General features: G+C 42.1%; 1 protein-coding gene across 3 annotated transcripts in view; it reads left to right on the forward strand.

The window, feature by feature from the left end:
* The window catches only part of ASZ1 (ankyrin repeat, SAM and basic leucine zipper domain containing 1), a 302,090-nt gene that overhangs the window by 64,325 nt on the left and 224,484 nt on the right, over positions 1 to 13,281 (forward strand). For 2 of the 3 annotated variants that reach the window (XM_077265005.1, XM_077265007.1), the window contains exons 3-4: positions 4,210 to 4,332; positions 9,120 to 9,231. In XM_077265005.1, the coding sequence (XP_077121120.1) occupies positions 4,210 to 4,332; positions 9,120 to 9,231 (235 nt within the window). The remainder of the gene's footprint in view (positions 1 to 4,209; positions 4,333 to 9,119; positions 9,232 to 13,281) is intronic. The other variant, XM_077265006.1, reaches the window with a different exon arrangement.

The following is a 13,281-nucleotide window of genomic DNA, read 5'->3' on the forward strand; positions in this document are numbered from 1 at the left end:
ACAGGAAGAAGATGCAGCGCTGGAAGCTGGGACCGCGCCGGGAGCAGGTAAGTATACGGGGAGGGGGAGCGATGCGCGATAGTCACCTCTCCTCCGTTCCGGTGTGGCTCCATCTTCGGCGTCCTCTGGCTGTGACGCTCAGGTCAGAGGGCGCGATGACGTGGTCAGTGCGCGCCGTCTGCCTGAACGTCAGTGCGGAGAACGCTGAAGACGGAGCCACACAGGAAAGAGGAGCAGGTAAATATTAAAAGTGCGGGGGCCTGAGCGACGGAGAGGTGAGTATGTGATTTTTTTTTTTTATCGCAGCCACAGCATATGGGGCAAGTGCCTGTATGGATCATGTATGGGGCCATAATGTTTGTGCAGCACTATAAGGGGCAAGTGCCTGTATGAAGCATCTATGGGGCCATAATGTTTGTGCAGCACTATAAGGGGCAAGTGCCTGTATGGAGCATCTATGGGGCCATAATGTTTGTGCAGCACTATAAGGGGCAAGTGCCTGAATGGAGCATCTATGGGGGGCCATAATGTTTGTGCAGCACTATAAGGGGCAAGTGCCTGTATGGAGCATCTATGGGGCCATTATTAACCTTTATGCAGGATTATATGGGGCATATTTTAATATGGAACATCTAATGGGGCCCATCAAACTTTATGGAGCATTATATGGGACTCCTGATTCAATATGGATATTCAAAAACACTTAACCTACTGATGTCTCAATTAATTTTACTTTTATTGGTACCTATTTTTACTCTTGAAATTTACCGGTAGCTGCTGCATTTCCCACCCTAGGCTTATACTCGAGTCATTAAGTTTTCCCAGTTTTTTGTGGCAAAATTAGGGGGGTCGGCTTATACTCGGGTCGGCTTATGCTCGAGTAAATACGGTAATAAGAAAATTTGGCACTCCAGATTATGATGCAAAAATATTTATTGTATATAATATCCATTATTTTGTTGCAAAAAATTGTATTAACGTTTTGGCCCAACGGCCTTTCTCTGATCAAAGAAGTGAGATAAACACACTTATGCATTCTTATCTATGTTTTTTTGCTTCCTGTCTCCAGCTGTTTATACTTATCTCAATTCCTTGTTCTGAGGAAGGCCGTTGGGCCGAAACATCATTATAATTTTTTGCAATAAAATAATGAATATTATATATAATCTTTTTTCATCATTATCTGGAGTACCACATTTTCTTATTAAATCTACACTGTATGGGGGACACAATGTATGGGTACTACACAGATAGATTTGCAATTCTCCAGAAAAAAAGCCTGGCATGGATGTTACAAAATAGTTATTACAGTCGTAGATGAATTCATTGAGTGGTGCAGTTTCTATAATGGGGTCACTTTTAACCTTTTGTGTTTCTGCTGTTCTAGCATCTTCGGGGTTTCACAAATGTCACGCGCAAACTATTCTAGCAAATTCTGGCCTCCATAAGTCAAATAGCGCTTCTTTCTTCTCAGCCCTGACGTGTGGCTAAACAGTAATTTCTGATAACATGGGGAGCACCACGTTGGGGAGAAGTTGTGCAATAAATTGTCTGGTCTAGTTTCTCCTGTTAACCCCTATGTACACGACAAATTTGCAGCAAATCCGAAAATTACATTTTTACCACTAAAGTGTTATATTTACCCATCTCCATGCTATAAAAAATTGTCAGACACCTACAGGTTCAAAATACTACACCTCTTAGATGAATTCCTTGAGGGGTCTAGTTTCCAAAATGGAGTCACTTGTGGGGCGTTTCGGCTGTTTTCACATGTTAGGCGCTCTTCAAATGAGACATGGCATTCACAATCTATCTCATGCAAATGGCGCTCTTTCCTTTCCTAACCCTGCCATGTGCCCGAACAGAAGTTTTTGACCACATATGGGATATAGTTGCGTTCGGGACAAATTGCGCAACTAACTATGGAGTCTGTTTTCTCCTATTATCCATTGTGAAAATCACAAATTTGGGGTTTAAACATTTTCGTGAAAAAATAAATGAAAATTTTCTATGTGATGACCTAATGTTATCAAATTCTGTGTAGTACCTGTGGGTTAAAAATGCTCACTATACCCCTGGATAAATTTCTTGAGGCATGTAGTTTTTTTTTTTTTTTTCCCCACTGTTTAGGCACATCAGGGGCGACATGACACCCACAGACCATTCCATCAAAGTCTGCTTTCTAAAACCTTGTTTCTTCTTTTCCAAGCCCTCCCGTGCTCCCAAACACTGTTTTTTCTTCCACATATGGGGTATCTGCGTACTCGGGAGAAATTGCACAACAAATTTTTGGGTCCATTTTCTCCTGTCACCATTGTGAAAATGAAAAATTGTGGGTAAAATGTAATTTTGTATTTCCACAGATCTACGTTATAAACTTCTGTGAAGCACCTGGGGGTTCAAGATGCTTATGACGCATCTAGATAAATTCCTTGAGGGGTCTAGTTTCTGAAATGGTGTCACTTGTGGAGGGTTTCCACTGTTTAGGCACATCAAGGGCTCTCCAAACGCAACATTGCATCCGCTCTCGATTCCAGACGTTTTTGCGTCCAAAAAATCAAACTGTGCTCCTTCCCTTCCAAGCCCTGCCAAATAGTAGTATTCCCCCATATGTGGGCATACTCAGGAGAAAATGGACCCTAACAGTTGTTGTGCAATTTCTCCTGTTACCCTTGTGATTGTGAAAATAACAAATTTGGAGGTAAAGTAACATTTCTGTGAAAGAAGAAAAAAAAAAAGTTAAATGTTCATTTTTTTCCTTCCACATTTCTTTAGTTCCTTAATACACTTCTTGAAAGTGGTTTTGAGTACTTTGAGGGGTGCAGTTTTTAGAATGGTGTCACTTTGGGGTATTCCCCAAAGTCACTTGAAATGTGATATGGTCCCAAAAAATGGTTTTGTACATTTTGTTGGATAAATGAGAAATTGTGGATCAAATTTTAACCATTATATCTTCCTAAAAAAAGTTTAAAAAATGATGCAGATGTAAAGTAGACATGTAACGATTTTGTGTAACATAACTTTTTGACTTAAGGGGATAAGAATTAGAAGTTTGAAAATTACGAAATTTTCACCAAATTTCCAATATTTTCGCAAAAAAAAAAACAAGTCATATTGAGCAAATGTTACCACTATAATGAACTACAATATGTCACAAAAAACAGTCTCAGAATCAGTTGGTGCTGTGGAAGAGTTCCCGAGTTACTACCCCATAAATTGACACTAATCAGATTTTAAAATTTTGGCCTGGTCATTAAGGTCAAAATTGGCTCGGTCACTAACTGGTTAAATCATGCTTGTATTTTTTTTTTGGGGGGGGGGGGGGGTAGGTGGGAGAGTCTGCACAAGAGGCAATAAAAACACAACATGTGAACATAGCCTTAGGGTACCGTCTCACAGTGGCACTTTGGTCGCTACGACGGCACGATCCGTGACGTTCCAGCGATATACATACGATCTCGCTGTGTCTGACACGCTACTGCGATCAGGGACCCCGCTGAGAATCGTACGTCGTAGCAGATCGTTTGAAACTTTTTTTTCGTCACTGGATCACCCGCTGTCATCGCTGGATCAGTGTGTGTGACACCGATCCAGCGATGCGTTCGCTTGTAACCAGGGTAAACATTGGGTTACTAAGCGCAGGGCCGCGCTTAGTAACCCGATGTTTACCCTGGTTACTATTGTAAATGTAAAAAAAAAACACACTACATACTCACCTTCTGATATCTGTCACGTCCCCCGCCGGCGGCTTCCCGCACTGACTGTGAGCGCCGGCCGTAAAGTAAAAGCAGAGCACAGCGGTGACGTCACCGCTGTGCTGTGCTTTACGGCCGGCACTGACTGTGTCAGTGCGGGAAGCTGACGGCGAGGGACGTGACAGTCACCGGAATGTGAGTATGTAGTGTTTTTGTTTTTTTTACATTTACAATGGTAACCAGAGTAAACATCGGGTTACTAAGTGCAGCCCTGCGCTTAGTAACCCGATGTTTACCCTGGTTACCCGGGGACTTCAGCATCGTTGGTCGCTGGAGAGCTGTCTGTGTGACAGCTCTCCAGCGACCACACAACGACTTACCAACGATCACGGCCAGGTCGTATCGCTGGTCGTGATTGTTGGTAAATCGTTTAGTGTAACGGTACCCTTACTCTTACCTTCGATCTTATTGTGCTTTTCTGCTCTGTTACCATGTTCTGTTTTCTTTGTATTAGGAATAAATGTTGACTGTAGCTTGCGGTACGGCTGGACTCCTTTGATGTATGCAGCTGCTGCTGGGAATTTGGCAATGGTACGTCTTCTCCTGGACAAGGGTGCCAATGCAAACTTTGAAAGAGGTATGTGCAAAGACCTAGAAGCTTTCTGCTTTTTACTTTAGCCTCTTCACCACATTTGACATAGCTATACGTCATGATCGGATAGGGGTTCTTGACCGATGACATATAGGTACGTCATGGCAATCGTACGAGGCACAGGGGACGTGCCCACGCGATCACCGCCGGGAGCTCGGTTAACTATAGCTGAGACCCAGCGTTCACAGCCAGAATCGGTGCCTGCAACATTTAGGAGGCTAGGAATGAGAGGGGCTCCCTGTCCCCTCCGATAGGCACCCCCCGCGCGGGCCCAATCGTCGTCATGGCAACCTGAGATTGTCATGACAACATCTGGGTCACTAAGCTGTGAAAAGCCTGTCAGACCAAGCTCAGAGCATGGTCTAAGAGGCTTCTGTCAGTGCAGTACAGACAGATGTAACGCATTGCGAGTGCTTAAAGTCCTGGGACTAAGCAGGGGCTAAGCAAAAAAAATCCAAACACTATATTATACCCATAAATGCATATTTTTATGTAAAAAAAATAAATAAATAAAGATACATTTGGTATCTCTGCGTCCGGAATGACCTTGATCTATAAAAGTCACACTAGTTAAGTAAACACCATGAAAATAAAAAGCAAAACACTATGCTTTTTTCATCATACTACCAAACAAAATGCGATCAAAAAGTCAAATGTAAATAAAAATGTTATCTCTGAAAACGCCATCTTGTCCCCCAAAAAACAAGCCGCCACACAGCTCCATCAATGGAAAATTAAGTTACAGCTCTCAGAACATAGCGATGCAAAAATATATATTTTTCTATAAAATAGTTATCGTGTAAAAGCGACAAAACAAAAATGACATGAATGTGGTATCGCTGTAATCGTACTGAGCCAAAGAATAAATCTGCCTTACCACTTTTACCACGCTGTGAACGGCAAAAAATGACAAACAACAATTCCCGAGTTGCTGGATTTTGTTCTTTTTGCTTCCCAAAAATCAGAATAGAAAGCGATCAAAAAAGTTATGTGCCCGAAAATGGTACCAATAAAAGCTTCAACTTGTCCCGCAGAAAACAAGACCTCACATGACTGTCGGCAGAAATATAGAAAAATAATAGCTTTCTTAATATGTCGCTGCAATAATTTGTTTTTGGAAGAAAAAAAAAAAGCACCTTTTTAGTATGTGACAACAGTCAAACAGAGAGAAACTAACGTACAGTGGGGCAAAAAAGTATTTAGTCAGTCAGCAATAGTGCAAGTTCCACCACTTAAAAAGATGAGAGGCGTCTGTAATTTACATCATAGGTTGACCTCAACTATGGGAGACAAACTGTGAAAAAAAAATCCAGAAAATCACATTGTCTGTTTTTTTATCATTTTATTTGCATATTATGGTGGAAAATAAGTATTTGGTCAGAAACAAAATTTCATCTCAATACTTTGTAATATATCCTTTGTTGGCAATGACAGAGGTCAAACGTTTTCTGTAAGGGTACCGTCACACAGTGCCATTTTCATCGCTACGACGGTACGATTCGTGACGTTCTAGCGATATCGTTACGATATCGTTGTGTCTGACCCGCAGCAGCGATCAGGGACCCTGCTGAGAATCGTACGTCGTAGCAGATCGTTTGGAACTTTCTTTCGTCGCTTGATCACCCGCTGACATCGCTGGATCGTTGTGTGTGACACCGATCCAGCGATGTGTTCATTTGTAACCAGGGTAAACATCGGGTAAATAAGCGCAGGGCCGCGCTTAGTAACCCGATGTTTGCCCTGATTACCAGCGTAAACGTAAAAAAAACAAACAGTACATACTCACATTCCGGTGTCTGTCCTCCGGCGTCTCAGCTTCTCTGCACTGTGAGCGCCTGCCGGCCGGAAAGCGGGCACAGCGGTGACGTCACCGCTCTGCTTTCCGGCTATGGTGCTTACACAGTGCAGAGAAGCAGAACACCGGGGGACAGACACCGGAATGTGAGTATGTACTGTTTGTTTTTTTTACGTTTACGCTGGTATCCAGGGTAAACATCGGGTTACTAAGCGCGGCCCTGCGCTTAGTAACCCGATGTTTACCCTGGTTACCCGGGGACTTCGGCATCGCTCCAGCGCCGTGATTGCAAAGTGTGACCGCAGTCTACGACGCTGGAGCGATAATCATACGACGCTGCGACGTCACGGATCGTGCCGACGTAGCGATGAAAATGGCACTGTGGTGACGGTACCCTAAGTCTTCACAAGGTTGCCGCACACTATTGTTGGTATGTTGGCCCCTTCCTCCATGCAGATCTCCTCTAGAGCAGTGATGTTTTTGGCTTTTCGCTTGGCAACATGGACTTTCAACTCCCTCCAAAGGTTTTCTATAGGGTTGAGATCTGGAGACTGGCTAGGCCACTCCAGGACCTTGAAATGCTTCTTACGAAGCCACTCCTTCGTTGCCCTGGCGGTGTGCTTTGGATCATTGTCATGTTGAAAGACCCAGCCACGTTTCATCTTCAATGTCCTTGCTGATGGAAGGAGGTTTGCACTCAAAATCTCACGATACATGGCCCCATTCATTCTTTCATGTACCCGGATCAGTCGTCCTGGCCCCTTTGCAGAGAAACAGCCCCAAAGCATGATGTTTCCACCACCATGCTTTACAGTAGGTATGGTGTTGGATGGATGCAACTCAGTATTCTTTTTCCTCCAAACACGACAAGTTGTGTTTCTACCAAACAGTTCCAGTTTGGTTTCATCAGACCATAGGACATTCTCCCAAAACTCCTCTGGATCATCCAAATGCTCTCTAGCAAACTTCAGACGGGCCCGGACATGTACTGGCTTAAGCAGTGGGACACGTCTGGCACTGCAGGATCTGAGTCCATGGTGGCATAGTGTGTTACTTATGGTAGGCCTTGTTACATTGGTCCCAGCTCTCTGCAGTTCATTCACTAGGTCCCCCCGCGTGGTTCTGGGATTTTTGCTCACCGTTCTTGTGATCATTCTGACCCCACGGGGTGGGATTTTGCGTGGAGCCCCAGATCGAGGGAGATTATCAGTGGTCTTGAATGTCTTCCATTTTCTAATTATTGCTCCCACTGTTGATTTCTTCACTCCAAGCTGGTTGGCTATTGCAGATTCAGTCTTCCCAGCCTGGTGCAGGGCTACAATTTTGTTTCTGGTGTCCTTTGACAGCTTTGGTCTTCACCATAGTGGAGTTTGGAGTCAGACTGTTTGAGGGTGTGCACAGGTGTCTTTTTATACTGATAACAAGTTTAAACAGGTGCCATTACTACAGGTAATGAGTGGAGGAAAGAGGAGACTCTTAAAGAAGAAGTTACAGGTCTGAGAGCCAGAAATCTTGATTGTTTTTTTCTGACCAAATACTTATTTTCCACCACAATATGCAAATAAAATGATAAAAAAACAGACAATGTGATTTTCTGGATTTTTTTTTCTCAGTTTGTCTCCCATAGTTGAGGTCTACCTATGATGTAAATTACAGACGCCTCTCATCTTTTTAAGTGGTGGAACTTGCACTATTGCTGACTGACTAAATACTTTTTTGCCCCACTGTATATACCAGGATGCAGACATATTCATCAGGATGATGGGCATATATACCAGTATGGGGGACATTACTACATAATGAAGGGGGAGGGGGGCAATTCATACGTCTTTATAGAATTTAGAACACTACAGGGGCCCATACATCTGACCAACTTGTGTGTGGGGGGGAAGGGCCAAATTTCACACTGGGGCCCATCGGACTCCACTGCAAAAGCATATCATACATTCTCAGCAAGAATACAAAGTGGTACAAGTGACAGAATCTCACCTTTCTGCTGTGCCTTCTGGGCTTCCAGGACCAAATATCTCTGCCAGCAGCAGTGATACTTTTGTGACCACTGATAGCAGTGATGGCTCCTCTGGATCAAACTGCTGCTGGTTCTGCATGTGCTGCTGTTTTTGGCTGGTGGGAGGAGTAGGCAGAATCAGTGAGAGATGAGAGCAGACTAGATCCATCTATTTCTGATAATGACAGACTGCTGCAAACCACAGATCTTCATTTTTGCAGTTTTGCACTAGGTCAACTGTAAATCACAAGTTGATCACATATTATGTGAACATCCTCACCTTGCACCTGAAATATCATAGATCTGAAACTTTTGTGATGCTGTAATTGGCAATTTTCATGTGGGCATTTTTCATGTGGGCAATTTTCCTGTGGGCATTTTTCAGGGAACCGTCCAGGACAAAGATCCAGGATACCTCTCTGTTATGTAACATGTCTCATCTATTACCGCAGCGGGCTTTCTTATAGATGTGTTCAATCGCAGAAATTGAAAAACTAGTTGTTTGTCTGCTGTGGACATTAACAAAATGTTTAGAGGCATTTGACATAGGACGATTAGAAGGATGCTCAATAATCATGTCAGTATTCGCTTATCCATGTTTTAAGTTTTCTTTTTGTAGAACCAACATATTTTAAATTACAGATGGTACATTCTATTATATAGACAACGTGATATGTATTGCAAAGAAGGTTTTGATGGAATTTGCATGGCTGTTATTACTATTATGAAAAGTAGAATTTTTAGTATGAATTCTTACTGGATAGTCTTAAAGTAAAATATACCTGGCTGAAATGACAGGGCCAATGTCTGATTCATGCTGCCTGTAGTTCAGCTTATTGGTTCACTTTAAGACCAAGTGGTTGTCGTCAATAAGGGGGTTAAAGTGATTTAAATTATTTAACCAATTAAAACTTGTCCCTTTGGAGACTCGTATAAAACGCTGTTCTTGCTCCCTTCCTTTTCTGCTAGATACATTTACTGTCTTAATGGCTGCATGTACTGCAAATGCATCTGAGGAACACATCGTGAAATGCGTTGAATTCCTGCTTTCAAGGAATGTAAGCCCAAACGTGTGCTGCAGGTATGGACTTCCAGGCGCTCAGTCTATAGAATTGTGTGCTTCTTGTTGTGTGGCCGTTTACCATGATTATGTATGACTTTGAGGCCAAGTTCACACGTTGCAGAATTGCCGCGGAAATTTCCACGGCAATTCTGCGCCTCCTGCCGCGGGTATATCGCATGCAGAATTGGCATGCATATACCCGCAGAAAACTAGCGTTTTGCAAGCATAATTAGCTTGCAGAATGCTAGAGTTTTCCAAGCGATCTGTAGCATCGCTTGGAAAACTGACTGACAGGTTGGTCATACTTGTCAAACATACTGTTTGACAAGTGTGACCAACTTTTTACTATAGATGCAGCCTATGCCGCATCTATAGTAAAAGGTAGAATGTTAAAAAATAATAAAAAAAATAAAAAACATGGTTATACTCACCTGCAGACCTCAGCGGCGTCCGTTCCTATAGCTGCTGGGCGGTGAAGGATCTGCGATGACGTCACGGTCTTGTGATTGGTCACGTGACCGGTCACATGCGGTCTCGCGACCAATCACAAAACCGTGACGTCATCGCAGGTCCTTCACCGCCCAGCAGCTATAGGAACCGAGGCGGCAGCGTGCAGCGGAGAGGCCGGAAGACTGCGGGAGACATCGAAGGTGAGTATATCGCTATTTTTTATTTTAATTCTTTTATTTTTTACCAATTATATGGTGCCCAGTCCGTGGAGGAGAGTCTCCTCTCCTCCACCCTGGGTACCAACCGCACATGATCTGCTTACTTCCCGCATGGTGTGCACAGCCCCGTGCGGGAAGTAAGCAGATCAATGCACTCCTATGGGTGCAGAATCGCCGCGATTCCGCAATTTTAATGAACATGCTGCGTTTTTTTCTGGAATGCGATTCCGCTCAGGAAAAAAATGCAGCATGTGCACAAAAAATGCGGAATGCATTCTATTACATAGGATGCTTAATGGTAGCGTTTTTTTCGCGGTTTTTTAGCGTTTTTATCGCGAAAAAACGCAAAAAAACGCAAAAAATCTGCTACGTGTGCACACAGCCTAATGAGAGTGATCATGCTTCAGTACACAAGGGGAAAAGATATGGAAATGGGAGCAGAGGTAAAATGCTGATGGGTCCCATTTAACCGTTAATTTATATTTAAATGTGGCAGATTTCCTGCTCAAATTTCTGTGTATGTCCTATAAAAACTGACCTTGATTCACTGAGTTTGTGCATGAAACCTGCCTCTTCTGAATGTATCTGTGCAGCTGGCTTGGATTTGTCCAAGTGTGCATCTTTCTGTAGATTTCACACTTCAGTTTAATTTTCTTCTTCTATTTCTACTCTTTTCTTATAGAGAAAAAATATTTTTGGATGTATACCAATGTGAAATATTGTCATAAGGAAATAGAGTTAACTTTCCAATATTTTACCAAACGTCCGCTTCAGTCCTACACAGACCAAATATAATTGCTTGCATCTTGTTTGTTACCTAAACTTCCCTTGCTTATTTGTGTTGCTTTGCACATGGCTTTGGGAAGTCTACATCAAATCATCCTTTCCTTTGTTTGCACATTTGTTTCACGGTTTTTATTGGTCGTTAAAACCTGTTACAACTTCAAAGTAAAATGCCTAAATACCTACCGATATGGCAGATTGGTCAAAAGCTACAGGGACAAGGCCAAATTGAATTTATCTACAACTTACTGTGGTCTGATATTCATATGGAAACTTGTTCTACTCGTTTTTTTACTGTAAAATGTGTGATGTTTAGTATAATAAAAAAAAGCAAACTGTTCGCTAGCACTAAGGCTATGTGCACACGTCCGGATTTTCTGCAGAATTTTCCTGAACAAAACCGGACTTTTCTGCAGGAAATTTGCGTACGTTTTTTTTGGGGAGCTTCCCAATGCATTAAATAGCGGCAAAAATGTGAAAAATCTGCAAAATTAGTGAACATGCTGCATTTTTTACCGCGATGCATTTTTTTCGCGGAAAAAAACGCCGCATCATGTGCACAAAAATTGCAGAATGCTTTAAAAATCATGGGATGCTTATGTATGTGTTTTTTAAGCGTTTTTTCTATGGAAAACGGCCGAAAAAACACAAAAAATCCTGAACGTGTGCCCATAGCCTAATAGTTGTAGTCCTGAAAAATTCTGATAAAAACTGCACAGATGCCACTCAGTCTGTTCCCTCTGAGGCCGGCATGGAGTGTAATGTACAGTGGTATAATGTGCAGCAGTTATCTGCTACCTATGGCACTCCAGCTATTGCACAACTCCTAGAATGCACATGCACATGGTGGTGGTTGTATTCCTACAACTGAATGATGCAATCTACATGCAGGAGAAGGTGTAGGGGGGAGTAGATAATGCAGCTGGTTGCTATGTGCACAGAAAATTCATGACTTGACTATTTTCCGTTTTTTATTTTCTTCTTTTTCTCCCCTACTTTCAAAAGTCAGAACCTTTTTTTTTTTATTTTAATTTTTTTTATTTTATTTTTTTTTTTATCCACATAGCTGTATGAGGGCTTGTTTTTTTGCGGGACAAGTTGTACATTTGAATGACACCATTCATTTTATCATGTGGTGCACTGTAAAGTGGGAAAAATATTCCAAGTGCGTTAAAATTGCTAACGCATGCTCACTATCACTGGGCAATATGATTCTCCAGGTCAGTACGAGTACACATTTTTTTTTTTAATTGGTGAAAACTAATTTGGAAAATTCAAAAAAAGTCTCGAGACCCACAACCATGACTGCATTGAAATCACATGGTCCCTAGGATGTGCCAATCCAGCCATTCATAGCCCCACCCCGACTGTTGTGAGGTGTAGATAAATGCCATGGTGGTTGGGCCTGGTGCCTTGATTGCCATTTTTGTACTCCTGGAAAGCCAAAAGTTACTACATAAAAAATAAATTATAAAAATAAAATAATCATTTGGTATTACTGCATCTGTAACAGTCCTTTCTATCAAAAAATAAAATTTTGACGTGTACTTTAAGGCTAGTTTCACATTAGCGTTTATGTGCTCAGCATATCATCTGCGTGCCAAAACGCATGCTAACGCATGTTACTGTAGCGTTTTTTCTCCGCATGATCTTATGCATGACGCCAAAAAAACGCTGCGTGTGCATGTTTGTATGCGTTTTTGCATGCGTTTGGGTTGTTTATGCGCATGCTTACGGTATTTCCCAATAGGCGTGGGTTATGGGATATATATATATATATATATATATATATATATATATATATATATATATATATATATATATATATATATATATATATATATGTAGACCCTGCACAGATGAAATCCTGAATCCTGTTCTTTTGATGCTGTATCCTGCTGCGAGATGGATCTTAGCGTGGAGAGCTTCAATCTGAATATGGATTTATCATTGAAATTGGCTATTGCTGTGGCTTGTGAGGAAGAAAGAAGAGAAAAACGGAGAAGTCGTCGTCGCTGCTATTGGCAACACACCATTGTTGAAATCCGACAGAGCTGTGGAGCCTACCACTCATTGTTCACAGAGCTTCGTGAAAACTCGCAAAAGTGTTTTGAGTACTCAAGAATGTCTGAACAGAGCTTCCAAGAATTGTGCTACGTGTCCGAGGATCCATCACCAGGCAGGACACACAGCTACGTACAGCAAGTCCTGCTGAGGAACATCTGTTGGTGACCCTAAGGAACATAATTTGAAAAAGAAACACCTGTCATTAATATTATTGTTCTAAAAGCCATGTACTGATTTTTCTTTCCAATTTTCTTTTCCACAGATTCCTTAAGATCTCTACATTTTCAATTTTGGATTGGACTGTTCACGCTTTCTGGTATTGTTGGAGACACCTGCCGTGCATTGTGTGATGTTCTGCGTGCAGAATTCCTCCCCCAACCCACAACTGAACTCTGGCTGAAAAATGCTGAAAAATTCAAGGAAACTTGTAATTTTCCAAACTGTGCGGGGGCTGTGGACGGCAAACACATTTGGATTCTGAAATCTGCTGGAAGTAGATCCGAGTACTTCAATTATAACAAATACTTTTCCATTGTTCTCATGGCAATTG

This window comes from Ranitomeya variabilis, chromosome 5 (assembly GCF_051348905.1).
Source record: "Ranitomeya variabilis isolate aRanVar5 chromosome 5, aRanVar5.hap1, whole genome shotgun sequence".
NCBI classification, from domain to species: Eukaryota; Metazoa; Chordata; class Amphibia; order Anura; family Dendrobatidae; genus Ranitomeya; species Ranitomeya variabilis.